The sequence below is a fragment of the Alexandromys fortis genome, unplaced genomic scaffold (genome assembly GCF_014885135.2).
Source record: "Alexandromys fortis isolate MF-2015 unplaced genomic scaffold, M_Fortis_MF-2015_v1.1 scaffold_200, whole genome shotgun sequence".
Lineage (NCBI taxonomy): Eukaryota > Metazoa > Chordata > Mammalia > Rodentia > Cricetidae > Alexandromys > Alexandromys fortis.
The window spans coordinates 1,162,027-1,179,482 of record NW_026068148.1 but is presented as its reverse complement, the minus strand read 5'-3'; the positions used below and the strand labels follow the sequence as shown (position 1 = coordinate 1,179,482).

The 17,456-nt window shown below is 38.9% G+C and overlaps 1 protein-coding gene across 1 annotated transcript; it reads left to right on the top strand.

Annotated features, from left to right (window-relative positions):
- Positions 1-16,798: 16,798 nt before the first annotated feature.
- Sertm2 (serine rich and transmembrane domain containing 2) lies at positions 16,799-17,068 on the top strand. The gene has a single exon (XM_050127214.1). The coding sequence runs from the start codon at positions 16,799-16,801 to the stop codon at positions 17,066-17,068; it is 270 nt and encodes an 89-aa protein (XP_049983171.1).
- Positions 17,069-17,456: the final 388 nt, after the last annotated feature.

The window sequence follows — 17,456 nt, the reverse complement described above, 5'->3', positions numbered from 1 at the left end:
AGGAAGCTTTGATGATGGTAGTGAGAGAAATTTTGAAGATGAGAGAAGCTACAGTGGTTTTGGAAATTCTGTCATCAGTTTTCAAATTTTGCATCTATGAAAAGGAAGAAACTTTAGAGGCAGAAGCTCTGACTCCTATCATGGTTGAGGCCAACAATTTGTGAAACCTCAAAACCAAAGTGGATCCAGCAGTTCCAGCAGCAGCGGTGGCTATGATGGGGCAGAAGGTTTTAATTATTGCTGAGAAACAAAGCTTAGCGGGAGACGAGGGGCAGAGAACGACAGGGAAGCTGCAGGTTACAACAGATCTGTGTGCTCAGCCAATCACCGAGGTAGCAGTGCCTAGCTACTACGAAAATGATGTCTTAAACAATACTCATGTGTAGGCAAAAAAATCAAGGACTGTACTTATGACTAATTGTATAACAGGTCATTTTAGTTTCTAGTCTGTAGAGAGGGTAAAGCCTTCCAACAAAGGCTTTAATCTGCACCTTTTATTTCTCCTGCCCATGCTGTTGATTGCTAAACGTAGTGGAATGATTGCGATGCTGAATAAATGTGTTCTTAAAATTAATAATAATGTATAGTAATTACTGGTAGTTAAGTATTTTCCTTCGCCCGTAGTTTAAGAAGCAGCAAACACGGGTCTAGAGGCCAACTCTGACACATGACCTCTTTTCGTTTAGCTCTCAAGGAAGACTCATTTTTAGTTTTAAATTGCTGGCTTATCTATTTATTTGATTCTTTTCATTTTCTGGGTTTTGTTTTTTATTGTGACCCAAAGTGACCTGGAACTCGCTGTGTAGCACAAGCTGCCCTTGAACTTGCAGCTATTCTCCTGTCTCAGGCTGTTGAGTGCTGGGATTGCAGATATCAGCCATGCCTGCTTTTAACAGTTAGTTTAAAAAGAATAATTCACACTAGCTGAATGTGGTAATACAGGCCTATGATCTCATTACTCAGGAAGGAAAGGCAGGAGGATTGTAACAAATACAAGCTCAACCTGGTCTAAATAGTATGTTTTAGGCTACTCAGAGCTACACAATGAGACCCTGTTTCAATAAAGATCAAAGATATAGAGAGAGAGACAGACAGAGAAAGGAAAAAGGTAAAATCATGTGTACCCCATAAAGTTTAATATCTATCTGATCTATCAGGTGGGTCTTTTGTAAAAAAAAAAAAAAAAAAAAAAAAAAAAAAAAAAAAAGATGTGTTAACCTTTGCTATAAGCAATAAGCAATTTGAGGGCAAGGATTTTTTTTTTTTTAACCTTCTCATTGCATGGCCTATTCCTGGCATAATGCATGACGCTTGTTGAATAAAATAATGAACTGACAAGTACAATTGGTAGTATTTATGCATATGTGCATTCAAGTAGGTACATGTATACATGTGTGTACTGCATGTAGATGCCACAGGACAATATCAGGTATCTGTCTCCATTACACTCCACCTCATTTTTCCAGACAGGGTCTTTCACTGAACATGGGGCCTATCCATCTAGCTAAGAGCTCCAGGGAGTCTTCTGTCTCTGTTCCTTCAGTGCTGAGGTTCTGGATCTGTTGTAATGGAAAACCACCTGGCCGTTCTGGTGGCTTGGCAGCTCAAACCCAAAATAATCACACAGAAACTATATTTTTAAAACACTGCTTGACCCATTAGCTCTAGCTTCTTATTGCTAACTCTTACATCTAAATTTAACCAATCTGCATTAATCTGTGCATCACCATGAGGTCGTGGCCTACCCAGCAAAGTTTCAACACGTCTGTGTTCAACAATGGTTCCATGGCTTCTTTTGACTCAGCCTCCTTTCTCCCAGCATTCAGTTTAGTTTTCCCTGCTTAGCTCTGTTCTACCTTATCAGATCAAGCCAGTTTTTTTTAATTAACCAATGGTATTCACAGCATAAAGAGGGGAATCCCACAGCATGGATCCACTTCATTATTCCCAGTTTTCATGTGGTAATCCAGATAAGAATCCTGGCCCTCAAGCTTGCAGAGCAGACACTTTATGAACTAAGCCATCTTCCCAGCTCACACTGGTATTTTTTAAAGTGAAATTTATTATTGTCTCTCAATGCTCCAATAAAATACCCCATCGAGGTATGCTGTTTCTGACTTTTTCTAGATCATTGATTCTCAACCTTTGCCTTGCTCCAACATTTTAATACAGTTCCTCATGTTGTGGTGACCCCCAACCATAAGATTTCTGTTGTTACTTCATAATCATAACTTTGCTATGGTTATGAATTTTAATGCAAATACTATTTTGAAAATAGAGGTTTGTCAAAGGGATTAGGACCCATATACTGATAAACACTGCTTTAGATGAAAACTTGGGCAGATGGCAATTCTCCAGTCACACTAAAAGACAAAACATAATCTTGATTTAGCAATCAGTATGTAGTTCACTTAAGAGATTAATCAAATTCCTCAGTCTTACTGTCTGGTGGCACAGGCCCATAATCCCAGTACTTGGAAGGTATATGCTGGAGGAGGATCATGCTTAGGCTCAGAAAGAGAGTAATTTTGAGACCACTATGAGCTACGTAGGACAACCCCCCCCCCCAAAAAAAGAATATCTCTTTCGTCTTTCCTCCAGATAAACTCTTCTCCCCTTGCCATACCAAGGCCCATAGACTTCAATGTCTTTGGAAGAGATATTAAATAGAGATATGATATTGGACTTTATGGGGGCACACATAATTTTTTCTTTCCCTTCCACTTTGAATCTTCAAAAGGGTGGACATGTGAATATAGAAGGAAAATAAGGAAATTGGTCCTTTCTTCCTTAGTGAAATGGCTTCCCACTACTGGGGTCTCTGGTCTTTTCAAAGGCCTTGTCACTGAGAATCCATCTTCTGTAGTCTGGGAGTTCTGAGTTGACACATTTCTATTTAGTGTTCAACTCCTTCTATGCTGAGGTATTTAGAGGTTTTTCTCCAGCTTCCTGTTGCAGGGATTCCTAAAACCACCCCTCCCCCTAGATGGTTTTATTTTATAGGGTACAGGATGAGTTAACCTCCATTTGATTCCCTGGAAACACTTAAACATGGTCTTTCAATAAAAACTAACCAAATACAGAACAATTCTAGCACAATTTCCAACACCATCAACCTTCTCCTTCTGCTGAGGGCTACCCTGGCTTTTGTAGCTCTAATGTTCTGCTTCTGTTGCAGAGAATAAATGTCAAATTCTGGTGAGTTATGTTTCCACTGTTACCTAGCACATATGTACTTACCTGCTACCTTGAGAAAAGTGGATTTATATACTTTTGGACGAACTGTGGGGAGAATGAAATCTAATTTCCAGCATTCTGTGCCACTGGTTATTATAACAATTTATAGAAGAACAAGAGGCAAGGCCGGGCTGTACATCAGTTGGTAAAATGCTCCTCGTCTATCAGCGTTTCAGCATGAGAGCACTGTTACACGGCTGCACTTAAGGTTCAGGAGGTATTACCACCCTGGACCTTTCACTTTTAGGGAAGATGAAGTGAAAACATCTTTAGTACCACATAAGCCAGACATAGTGGGACAAGCATGTAATCCTAATACTTAGGAGGTAGCAGTAGGAGGGTCAGAAGTTCAAGGATGTCCTCTGTTGCATAACAACATTAAACCCAGCCCTCTCTCAAAAAAAATGTATTTTAAAGAAAAGAAAAAGGACTCAAAATGGTGACTGGGGATGGGGGAGGTATATCTGGGAGGAGTTGAGGGAAGGAGTGGGAGCATGAATATGATCAAGATACATTTTATAAACTTCTCAAAGAAAATTAATAAGTATTATTTTAAAAACTCAACAAAATAAGACTAGAAGGTAAAGTCCACAACATACATAAAATTCGTTGTGATACAGTTTACTAGTCCAGGCTTGCCCAAACTTTTGAGCCTGCACCATGGAATTTGCAGCTCCAAAACACTCACTCAAGAACTGGGTGACCATCTGCTGCATCCAGACAAGACTTCCAGTGGAGAGCCTGAGACACCAACCCATCCACAAAATCTTTGACCTACCTACCATTCATCCTGCCTGTAAGATGTGGTAGGGTAAAGGTGGCTCAGATCTTGTGGGAGACTGGTCCAAATGAGACCAATGCCACGAGAAGGAGCCCATGCCAGACACTGCCTCGAGGGTCAGGAATCAGAAATTGGATAGCGCAGAGACATAGGATAGAACCAAACATGCCTGGGTGAAAAAATGTCGATAAAATGATTCCTAATGATACTCTGTGTTCCTTGTAGACTGGAGCCTAGCATAATCATCACCAGAGAGGCTTCATCCAACAACTGATGGGGTAAGATACAGAGCCCGACAGCCAAACATTAGGAAGAGCTCCTGGAATCCTGCAGGGAAAGGCAAGGAAGGATTGTAGGAGTCAAAGGGGTCAAGTCATCACAAGAAACTGTTATAGGAGCGAGCTGCTTGTCATCCCAGCTAGCTTACACCTGAAATACATCCAAAATAATCACACAGAAATTATACTAATTAAATCACTGCCTGGCCCATTATCTCTAGTCTCTTATTGGCTAACTCTCACATCTTGATTTAACCCATTTCTGTTATTCTGTTTATTACCACGTGACAGTGGCCTACCTGGAAAGATTTGGCATGTCTGTCTCTGGCAGCTCCATGGCGGCTCTCTGTCTCTCTCTTTCTTCCTCTCAGAATTCAGTTCTGTCTCCCCACCTATCTAAGTTCTGCCCTATCACCAGGCCCAGAGCAGTTTCTTTATTAACCAATGAAAGCAACACAAATACAGAAGGACCTCCTACACCAAGAAACGGCCCACAGAATCAACTAATCAGGGCTCAAAGAGGCTCACAGAGACTGAATCACAATTGGGGAGCCTGTATGGGTCTGATCTAGGTCCTCTGCATATATGTTATGGATGTGTAGCTTGGTGTTCTTGTGGGACTCCTAACAGTGGGAGCAAGACTTGTCTTTTCCTCCTTCTGGGTTGCCTCATCCAGCCTTAGTATGAGGGCATGTGACTATTTTTAGTATGACTTGAAATGCTATTTTTGGTTGATATCCCTGGGAGGCCTGCTCTTTTCTGAAGGCAAATGAAGGAGTAGTGGATCTGGGGTGAAAGATGGGGAGGAGGGGAGGGAGGGGAAACTGTGATTGGGATGTAATACAAGACAGGAGAATAAATTTTTTTAAAAAAGGAGTTGAACAACCAAATTAGAAAAAGATATAAAAAGAAATCACACACACATATACACAATAATTTCACAATGTCTTAAGTAGGTATATGATTTTGTATTGGGCTGTATTCACAGATATCTCTAATTGCCTTCAGCCCACATGTAGTGTATTAGAAACACCACAATAAATCTTTTTCTGGGGAGAAAGTCAACCCAGGTCCTAGGTTCTTCCACTACCTCTGTTCTGTGTTACAGAGACAGGTAGGTTTTTCTTGAGACTTGACCAAATGAGGAAAATTGGGTTGGCATTCCATCTTAAGGGGTCTCTGACTAGTATTTGTTGGTTATTGTTGGTGGTGCTTTGTTGTTTTGAGAAAAGATCTCACACTACAGCTCTGGTTGGCCTCAAACTCACTAAGTATCCAAGCCTGGCCTAGAACTCATGATAGTCCTCCTGCATCAGCTTTGCAGGCACGAGTATCAGAGGTCTGAGGTAGCTTACCATTTAAACTCTCCCATTTTTGGTTAAAGGAGAGGGGAGAGGTAGGGAAGGGAGCAGAGAAAAATGTAGAGCTCAATAAAAATCAATAAGAAAGAAAAAAACTCTCCCATTTTTAAAAGTGAGAATGATCTCAAGGGTTCTAGGATGGTGGATGTAAATGCCTAGCTCTTCCATGTCTAGCAGACTTCTTTGTTCCTAGGTCCATTTCTTTTGCAAATAAAGAAAGACATTTTTTTTCCAGGTCAGTTTCCAACTTGGACTCTTGCACACCTGTTAAGCACACTCATTTTCAAGCTTGGACTCTTGCATACCTGTAGATCACACTCATATTCAATCCTTGTCTCTTAACATCTGTTAAGCACACTCATTTTCAAGCTTGGACTCTTGCATACCTGTAGATCACACTCATATTCAATCCTTGTCTCTTAACACTTGTTAAGCACACTCATTTTCAAGCTTGGACTCTTGCACATCTGTTGGCCAAAGGGAATGGCATAAGTGTCTCTCTTGAGAATACCTCCTCTTCCGCGGGTGCTTGAGAGCACTTGAGGTGTAGTAGATATTTTCACTCTGGTCCTGTCACTCTTATGGGTGATGAAGTGAAAGATGACAATAACTCTCTGCAAAGAAATTCTTCCACAGACTCCTTTGCTGCTCCCTCTCTAATAAGGCTTCTTATCTATTAGAGCATTTTCCATGTAAATTCTGTACATGATGGTCTGGCTCCAGTGTTTCTCATCTACTACAGAACATCTATTATCTTCCTGGAAAGTTGAATTTTAATCATATTATGTAACTATTATTTTTCCAAATATTTATGTGAAATCACCTCTCTAGAAAAACATACTAGCTTTATCCTGCAATTTCATTACTCAAAAGCATAGTGTTCCAGTTAGAGAAATCCCAGCACCCTCTACCTGGTAAGTAAGGCTCTAGGATTTCAAGGAGACCTCAAACAATTGTAACTACTGGAGTGATGGAAAATGAGGACATAAAATCCTAAATTGTTAAGGAGAGTGTGGGAATAAAAAGAAAGTCAGGCAGCCATTTATTTAATTTTTTGCAGTGCCGGCAATTGAACCCAGGCCCCCATGCATACTATGAAATTACGCTACTATTGAGCCACATGCCCAGCCCAGTAATGTCTTCAAATTGGCAAGACATTGGCTGCTATTAATAAAATTCTTATTGTTATCATACTAGGAATTATTGATAACCAGGAATTGTTGAATAAACAATGCACGGGTGCTGATACAACACTGGAGTAGCGATGCTGATGGTTCCAAACTAGACTTTCATTACATTCTCAAAGAAATCCATGACTGACAGAGGTTAAGCACCACTGCTCCAGAGAGAAGAGGAGAGACATTGGGACCACTTTGCCTTGTTTTTACATGCTGGCTCCATCCTCCCTCAGGCATACTGGAGACTTTCTCTGTGAATTTCGGGTTCTCAGTTACTAAAAGGAGGATCATTTTGTACAAACCACAATATTGCTATGAAAAAGAAATTGACTTCTTTGATTTGGTTTCTGTTTGTAGGAACACAGTCTCATGTAGCCCAGGATAGCCTAGAACATACTACGTAGACAAGTTGGCTTTAGGCTCCTAATCATCCTGTCTCAGATCTCAAATGCTGCCATCACACCTGCCCCAGGAAATGAAGTTTCTTTTTAATCAGTGCTGTATGTATATTTGGCCTTCAAGAAATGCTAGTCTCCTCCTTAGTATATGCAAGATAGAGTATTTAAACTACAGGTAGATTATTTTATTTCTAATGGATAACATATTCCTCTTTCAAAGATTTTTTTGTCCTTAACTGGCAACAGGCGGCTGCTTAATTTCCACATTATAGTCAACCTAAACTTTATTAACATTATGCCTAAAAGAAGTTACTCAAGCCCAGAAATATCCACATACATTCATTCTCTTTGTAAAGATGGAATTATTTAAATACCACCACACCCTGGCATGTTTCTAAGCCCATATTGCTATGAGAAACAGGAGGAGAAAATCCCTTGAACTGAACAAGAGATCTGATCCTCTTAAACGACACACGAAGCAGCTTCTACAAAGGGAGAAAGCCGTAGCTAATCCCATAGATTCAGCGAAGGAGGCTTGAAAGGGTTAAAGTGGAAAGCTTGTACAAACTTTGCTCTTGCATCTCCTCCCTCCCTCTGGGGCTCCACACCGCTCAGGCAGAGCTGAGCTGAGTGGAATCGTCACCTTTCCTGCATTCGCTAAACTGTTGCCTGTAAAGGAAGAACGAGGAACTTAACCAATTCGGGCTGTTTCTATTCAAATGTTCCAAGAGGGCATCTACACATCCGGAGACTTCTCAGTGCTCTTTGAAGCTAAGAAGAAACGCACACCAGAAACTGCACTCTGAAACCGTAAGTGCTAACAGATTTTAAGTAACTAACTGAAGGTGCTTTCCTGCTTTTCTGAAAAAGCTGACTCTTCAGGAAGGTGAAAGAGAATGTATGGGCATAGCACTGTTTCTTTGGGTAGGGGAACTCTTCAGGGGTTTCTTCTATTTTCCAGATATTCCAGAGGTGCTCCCGAACAAGTTGTCTGCTGGTCTGAGCTTCTAGGGGGATATGTAAAAGGCCAACTGCATTCATTCATTCTGTGACCCAGGAAAGGTAAGAAATCTGTAGAGGTACAATGATGCTATTCACGCCCAAGTGAGCATGAATTTTATTTACCAGTAGGTGTAACAGGCACCTTCTGCGGCAGAAGATACAGCAGCTCCCACTTGTGCACGCTTATTACTTCATGTCTCCAACAATTGAAGGAGCACTCACTGCTGACGTTGATTTTCCATAGGCTGTTAAGAAACTGGATACTCTAAGAGTATCTACTTCCCTTAGTTTCTGGTTCCTCATTAGGCAGATATATGCAAGCAGAATGTGTTAACTCTTGAAAGTGATACCAATTAACAGCTGGGACTTGCTTTCTGGAATTTATTGGTTGTTTTTCTTCCCTGTTTGTGTGTTGGGAGATCAGCTCTGAAATTATGTACAGCAGGTAGTATGCAAAGAACTATAAAATGGCCCAAGATTGTTTCCAGAATTTTATCAATAAAAAGAATAAGCAACGATTGGGGCACCCCAATGACCAAAACAAGGATAAGTTTACACTTATTTCTGTGTCCTCAGCACTAACCTTAGTGCTTGGAATTTGATTGGCACTCAGTAAAGTTTGACTGAATAAATGTCAGTCTGATTTTGTAGACCTGCGTAGAACTTTGCCGCTTTCATTAGAAATAAGGCTCACACTTGTGATCCCCCCTGGGGTGGGTAGACAAAGAAAGTGCCACATTCTTTCCTTATTTGAAGGAGAAAAATTCATGATCTATGAGTATATGTAATTTTATTCCTATGAGACTTTATACACTAAATTTAGCAATCCAAATCTTATAGTAAAATACAACATTTTTATTACCAAGAACTTGTTTACCAAGTTAATGATTAAATATGCAAATAGAAAACCAAAACCAAAGTTTCATTCATATCACTCTTGGGTATGTTTATTTACATTATAAGTGAAGTAAAGCAGATAGTTGTTAGGTTCATGTTGACATTGCCAATTAACTATATTAATGTCCTTGTCTTTTCCCTTTCCTCCAAACTTCGTTCTCCTTTCCTTTCTCCCTCTCTCCTTTCCCAATATTTTCCCATTTCTCTTCCTTCTCTTTGTCTCAACAACTCATTTCTTCCCATCTCTTCTCCCCCACATCCCTCTTTATCTATACCCACCTTAGAATTTTTCTGTGCTCTCTCTCCCTCTCCTTTCTTTCCTAATTTCTTCTCCTATGTCTTTTCCTAGATTCTCACCTTAATGTCCATCGTTCACTCTTATCTTTATCCAGCAACACCTTCCAATCACTTTCTAGAAAGACTAGAAATTAAGTTATATTTATATAATTTTAGAAAAAGAATACAGAATGAGAAAATAATTCTATAAAAATCTTTCCATGATAATCAGATCCCCAGAATGGATAGAAATGTTGTTCATTTTTGTTTTGCTTTTTTCCTTTCATATGGTGCAGAGCTTTGCATGGAAAAGTCCTGTTATCTGTGCAATTTATTAGTTAATTATCAAAAAACCACAGTATTGCTATTTGGAAAACTTTTATGAGACATTGTTACATATATAGGAACACAGGGACAATTCCCTGATCCTTAACTTTTCATTTAACAATGTTAAATTCAAAGCCCTTTATGAATTTTACAAATCAAACTGATACACCTGTCTAAATCGACCCAGCCATTTGCTATCCACAAACTACAGAGGTTTTAAGAAATTGTATAATTAATTTTTGAACAACCAAAGCGAATATTTAAAGAAACTGACAATTGTCATAGATGTCATTGTTATCTAACCTTCATCAATCTTCATAGAATTCTGATAAGTAATTAATAAGTATTCAAACCTAAGGAAAAATCCTGGTCAATGATATAGGACCCAAAAAATGCACTCTCATTTATTACCCAAAGCCATATAATTACAAGTATACTTTCTAAACTTTCAAAATTAACTGCTAGAGGATGTGGCTTGGTGGTAGAACAATTGACCAGCAGGCATAAGATTCTAGGTTCAGTCCCCACAGCAGCCAAAAGAGAGAGAGAAGAAAATTTAGTTCACGCCTGTAGATTTCTCTTAAAAGTGCATAACTAAAATGAAAATTGAAGAATGAAGTTTTAATAGTTATTATTCCTTTAATTCCATATCATAATCTGGAATTTAGTCTCTATACAATAAGCAATTGAAAAGAATGAGAGAAGATTAGAAAAAAAAAGAAATTCAGGCTTTTCTCTAGGTTGTGCTGTTAGTCCTTGTAATCTGAGAGTACTAAATTCATGAATCCAACCAACTGCAGGTTCAGTCAACTACAGATGGCAAATTAATTTTTAAAAATGTGTTCTACTGAGTTGTATAACCTTTTGTGTCTTCTCTCTAGTCCGTAAAAATAGATATAATAATTTATGTACTATATGCATTGCATTTAGTATTACCAGTAATCTTCAGGTGGATTATAACATACAGAAAGATGTATAAAAATTCTATGTAAATGAGCCACTTTACATAAGATAGTGAGCATGCTTGGACTTCTGGAAGCTGTGGGGATCTGTAACCAATGCTAAGGGGCAGTTACAGTCACAACTAAATCAGAAATAAGGGAGGGTTGTATTTTTCTGCAAGCCTTCAGTACTAAGTGCATTTCTTTATTCATATCCATGCATTTATTCAATTGGTATTGACCAGCTACTGTAAGCAGATTTATATAAGAGACGGGATACTATATGAGAACATCAAGAAGTATAGAAAACATAGCAAATAGATATCTCCAGTTTTAGCCAAGGGTAATTCCTCTTGGAGAGAAATAAAATGTGGGAATTAAGATTGGGGTGAGAAACCAAGGTCAGTTTCATGAGCTGAAGCTTCAAGAATGATAGTGTTTCCCTATGCAGAGATATATAAAGATAGAGGAAATTTTCCCAACAAAAATCTGAAAGCAAAGAATCAGACTGAGTGGGTACTGCTCGAAAGGAGGATATTAGAATGAATTAAGGGCAGTCTGCACACTGGTAATCTTACATATCAAGTTAAGTGGAATGGAGCAAAGTCCAATGGCAATAAGAAGCCTCAAAGCAATTTGTGACCTCCTTTATCCTGTTATTGTAAGGAAGTCAAAATCAAATCATATATTAATAGAATGTAAGGTAAAAATAACAACTTGAGCATTATGCATAGGCCAAAACATTTAAAAATGTTTCATTGTGTATACTCATTGCATGTGGTACTGTGTTGCATCAAGACATGTCGTACAAGTGCATATTGTACACTGAGTATATATATCTCCTATATCCTCACCCTTCCAACAATCCCTTTTCCTCCTAGACAGTTTTGCTTCTATTTTCATTCCCCCCTCCCATGCGTGCGTGTGTGATTTTATGTGTCTATATAAAGTCTTGGACCTGTAGATGGGAACAAACCTGTTATTTGTCTTCCTGAGATTAACATAATTTGTTTAATATGCATCTTTCCAGTTGGATTCATTTTCATGGAACCAATGTAACTTTGATCTTTGTGGCTGAAAACTTCCACTGTATAGAATATTTTTTTATTTTCTTTATATATTCCTTTGTTGCTGGATTTTTTTCAAATTTTGAAGTACATTCTATGAACATTACTTAGGCATTGGCTGCTGAATAAATTTCAAGGTGTTGGGTATTGGCTACTGCTTGAAAGAAGTAGACAGAGGGATTAGATGAGGAAAATATAAATGATTATCCTCTTGCAGTTGATATTTACTCTCAGGTCTGTGTCTATGTTTGTTCACTGTATTCCTCAGTAAACAAAATCCTGAGTTTACTAATGATGACAATGTGCCAAATGTCAAGGCATAAGATTTATCAAAGCCTGTGTATTTTATCTACAAGGGCAACCGGAAAGTGACTATAGTATTGTTAAGGTCTTTCTCATTTAGCTTAATACATAGTGAATGCTTATTTTTCCTTCTGCTTCTCATCGGAAAGGTGTGTGGAAAGTAACTTGAAAACGTAAGGGTGGAAAGTATCTCAAGCTCTTATTTTTAGGCTAGGCTGGTATTGTTTCTTCTGTTGTCTGTTTTTTTTTTTTTTTTTTTTTTTTTTTTTTTTTTTTTTTTTTTTTTTTTTTTTTTTTTTTTTTTTTGTTTTTTTTTTTTTTTTTTTTTTTTTTTTTTTTTTTTTTTTTTTTTTTTTTTTTTTTTTTTTTTTTTTTTTTTTTTTTTTTTTTTGTGGAAGAGGTTGTGAGAGCTCTCACATAGCCCAGGCTGGCCCTGATTTTCCCATGTATCTGAAAGTTACCTTGAACTCCTGGTCTTTCTGCCTCCACCTCTTGAGCTTAATGCCATATACCAAGGCTGGTTCTAAGCTGGTGTAGTACTCTTAATTAAAGGAGCCACAGGGAGAAGGTTAGTTGGGAAGGAAAGCTGTTCAGACTGTTACCCTAGCTAAGAAAAAACAAGGTATTTGATACCCAAAGGGGCACTTTGATCAAAAGATGCTTCTGTGTGAGTTGCCTATGACTGCCAAGAGTCCTAAATTTGAACTACTCTGTTCTGTTTGGAGAGTGGGGCTTCTATGTCTTGATGCATATTAACTTCACCTGTGAAGCTTTTAAGCAATGCAGATGTTCACCCTCCACATAAACTGAGTGATTCACAACCTCTACAGGGTGTGTGTGTGTGTGTGTGTTTGTGTGTGTGTGGCTGTAAACACACTCCAGAAGCTTAATAAGTAATCCTGAAGAATACCCATGACTAATACACATTCCCTAAAGAATATATGCTTAGAAACAAAGTGGGTAACTTGCTACAAACAGAAATTTCAAGGTCTTGTCCCCAGGGAGTCTTAGCAGCTATCGAGGGAACTGGCCTAGGAATTTGCATTTCAACTAGCATATTCCTGGCGCTTTATTCTGGTTGAAGAGACTTCTCTCCGTTCCTGTTAAGAAATACTATCGTGCAAAGCCCAGGGCTTCCTGGTGACTATTTCGTGTGTTCCTTTACTAAAAGTTCCATAACATAGGTTCATAAACTCGGTGGGTTAAACCGACAGAAATTGATATTGTGTGTATGACACAAGTCTCAAATCCCAGCACTTGGAAGGCAGAGTCAGGACAATTTCTGCAAGTTGGAGACTAGCCTAGCCTTCACAACAAGTTCCAGGCCAGCCAGTGCTACATAGTGAAACCCTGTCTCAAAAACAAAATTATTCTCTTAGTCTAGAAGGTTGCCTAGATGGCCACTAATGCAAATCCAAGCATCAGCTGGGAAACACATCCTTGGAAATTTGTAAGGGAGAATCCTTCTTCGCCTCATCTAGCCTCTATAGTCTGCTGGCAATCTTTCGCATTCTTTGGTCTGTAGGTCCATCACTGCAGCCTCTGCTACAGTCTTTTCCCCGTGTGTCTTAAAAGGACATCAGTCACTGGATTATGGCCAATACAATGACCTCATTTTAATTTGATTACATCTGCAAATGCCTTATTACCACATAAGGTCAGAGTCACAGGTACTGGAGGTAAGAACAGCAGGCACAAGACCTGCACATGTTCAAATCAGACAAAATACCAGCACTAAAAAGGAGAAATGGACACACCCCTGACCAAGAAGCTAATAACAATTGATACCTGTTGGGAAAGGGGAAAATCTGTTTTCTCCAATGGAATGTCACTGGGTATGTCAACCACACTCTAGGGCAAACTGTACCCAGGAGTAGTTGGCTAGCTCAAAATGAATTCCATGGTGTGTGTGTGTGTATACTTTTTGTTTTAATTTATTATTTTTGCCTTTTGTGGTTTTTGTTTGTTTTGATTTTTATTTTTCATTTTTGTTTTTTTAAGAGAGGAAGAGAGAGATGGAGAATATGAACTTAAGTGGGTAAGGAAGATGTGAGAGGAATTGGAGTTTGGGAAAGAACCAAAATATATGTGATAAAAAATTAATTTACAAAGTCCTTCAAGCAATCAATAAAATAAATCTGCTCTATAGAGGGAAAACAACAGTTCATTCTCAAAGCTCAATGTACAAAGAATCACTCACATAGAATGTGTATATCTAGACCTTGATCCCAGATAACCCAAAATCAAAAAATTATATTCTTTAAAGTATAGCAAGTATGTATCCTAGACCATTGCATCAATGATAAAACAAGCAGACTCTTTCTCTTTTGCTCATATCTTTTTTTAGTTTGCATTATACATTTTTAAACTTTATTATTATTATTAAAAATTTCCACCTCCCCACCTCTCATTTCCCTCCCCCATCCCCCCACTTCCCCTCCCCCTCCCTCTCCAGTCCAAAAAGCAGTCAGGGTTCCCTGCCCTGATCCTACTACATGTACTGGTTTTGTGGGAGCCTAGTCTGTTTGGATGCTCACCTTCCTAGTCCTGGATGGAGTGGGGAGGACCTTGGATTTTGCTCATATCTTATGAGCAAGATGACTTTGTGTCGGAAGCAGGAGCACTAAGAGAACAGTGGTCCTCAACCTGTGGGTCTCCAGCCCTTTGGGGATTGAATGACCTTTTCATGGGGCTCATTTATCAGATATCCTGTATATCTGATATTTATGTTATAATTCATAGCACTAGAAAAATTAGAGTTATGAAGTAGCAATGAAAATAATTAGCAATGAAAATAATTTTATGGTTGGGGGTCACCATAACATGAAGAACTGTATTAAATAAAGGTCACAGTAATAGGATGCTTGAGAACCACTGGTAGAGCGACTAAGATGCATAGGAATCACCCAAAATATAGCAATGAAGACTAGGGAATATAAACTCAAACTGAAGAGTTTCACACTCTAGGTGACTGTGAGTAATGTGGCTTTGGAGCTATTTCTATTAACACTCATTAGATCTGATAAAAAAAAAAAGGCAGTAGGAGGCTACTGTGGCAATCTGCTACTGTTGCCTACATAAGTGTGACAAATGGTGGCATTTCTTCTATTGTTTATTTTGGCCACTTATATTCAATGTTGATCTTTGAGATGGCAATCAGAACCATTCTATTTACACAGATGAATATTTTTTACCAATAAAGACAGGGATCTATCCTACATCTTTCGGAAGGAGTCATTTCTTTACTCAGAATAGGTATACCCCTCCCAAGTTCTTTTTATCTACAAATATTCATCAAGTGTATATCCCCACACTATAAACCTATATGAGAAAGAACAAGAACAATGTTAGGGAAGCCTGGATTCCTAAACATTCTGTGATTCATTAAAGTGGCAATTGGCACTGGCACCTGGAGACTGAAAACCAAGGCTTGAAATTCAATGGCTGGCTTTCCAGTGCTTCACAATCCTGGCTGCAGTTTAGAGTTACTTGGGGAGCTTTGAAAAGTTAGCACTACTTGAGCCTCATCCCGGACAAATAAAGTCTGAATCTCTCATATAGTACCTTGAAGATTGGTAGCCAAAAATCTAGGCTGGGGACCAGGGTCTGCATATTAATAAGAACACTAAGTAAATCTCATGATCTGTCAGCATGAAAAACACCATACGAATCTGGCCTAGTAATTAGCTCCAGTTTAGCAAGTGATACGATTGTTCTTTCAAAGTTTTTGTTTCATTTTGTTTTCTCCCTTTCTGTTTAATCTCTTCTTTTATTCTTTTGCCTTTTAAAGGCCATTTCCTGCGCAGGAAAAAGGCATTTAAAATTATGTAAACTCATGGGGTTTTTATTTTAAATCTAATTTTCCTACAGAAAACTAATTTGTAATACCTATGGTCATATCTATTTCAAAATAATTTGCCACCTACTTTTTTTTAGATAATTGAACCATTTTTCTTTCTAATTTATTTTCAGGAAAATTAACCTGTGAAGAATCCTAACAGTTGGATTCTCTGAGCCCTGGCCTGTTGTCAGCATATCTGAGACCCTCTCCAACTGAGAATCAACAGCTCTGACAACCCTTCCCCTGCAGGATACAGTGAGGAAAGTCAACAAAGCTGTAGACGGTTCATGCCCTATACTCTGACATCCTTCAACCCGGGCATCTGTGCAGGAACATTGTAATCTCCAACCTTAGGGAAGATTGACAAAGTCAGGCAAGAGGGCTGAAAACTTGGATATGCTGAGCCAGAGATAGACAAAACCTTTACCAAATCACCTCACAGGGGAACCCAATTAAAGCTACATCGTTAGTCTGAGGATCTAGATGAACTGTGGATAAAAAGGAGCCTTTGCTCCATCTAGTAAAAGCAAAACAAAAGAGAGCCTCAACAATCTAATATAATACATTAAGAGATTCTTGTCTCCGTGCCAGTATTATAAAGTTGTTTCACCATATTTATTTTCACGAGTGTAAGATTAAGAGTGTGAAAAGTGACTATTTGTTGTCTATCCTGACTAAGAAGCTCTAGTAGGCCTGTTTGTGAGGGGTCTGCTTACTAGAGCACAGGGAAGTGTAACAACTGGTAAATTAGAAGACTACTCACTGCCGTCTTGCTTATGCGCTACTGATTTTGGTCTGTATCACGCTGTTAAAACACCACCAAAACATTCACACACAGGCCAGGTGACTGGGGAATGCCTCAGGGGCAATAGAAATTAAATAGGAGCAAATATCAACTCAAGTCTTGAGTGATGACGGAGGTGCATTTTAAGTATCATGGAAATCTCACGGGGCGGGCTCATTTCCCCACTCTGGCAACAGACGTTGACACCACTTCGGACAAGTATTCCAACCTGTACATGTATGTAGGATTGTTTCTGAGCCTCCTGGCCATTCTTCTCATCCTGCTCTTCACAATGCTTCTTCGGCTTAAGCATGTCATCTCGCCCATCACCGAGAGCACAGAGAATGTTCCTCAGTTCACCGACGTAGAAATGCAAAGCCGAATTCCCACTCCTTAAAGTCGGAACGCTGGTGAGACTTCCTCGGATGTGAGCAAACCTGGAGGGCTGATGTACAGGAAGGCTTTCTTTTTCTTGTGAGGCTTCGCATGTAGCAAGCTGTTCGTGTTTTTTGTTTGTCATTCTTCATCTTGACTGTGCTTGTGGGACATCTAAGAGGCTTAAGAGTCATTCTTTTAAAGGAATACGGCAAATAGCAGCTGGTTGAGCTGGTAGGTTTCCATAGTAACCAGAGAGCTCCTGAGCCCTGAACAAACCGCAGACCATAGAAATTCATATGCAGCAGTTGTTAAAATGCAAGATCCTTGGAAGCTGCAAACAAGAATTTCCCTTAGGATGTTCTGAGGACCCCCAAGAAAATGACAGGCTTTAATTTATTACTTTAACT

Excerpts from the sequence above, each read along its gene's own strand:
- Sertm2 (XM_050127214.1), top strand. The coding sequence starts at position 16,799 with ATGACGGAGGTGCATTTTAAGTATCATGGAAATCTCACGGGGCGGGCT.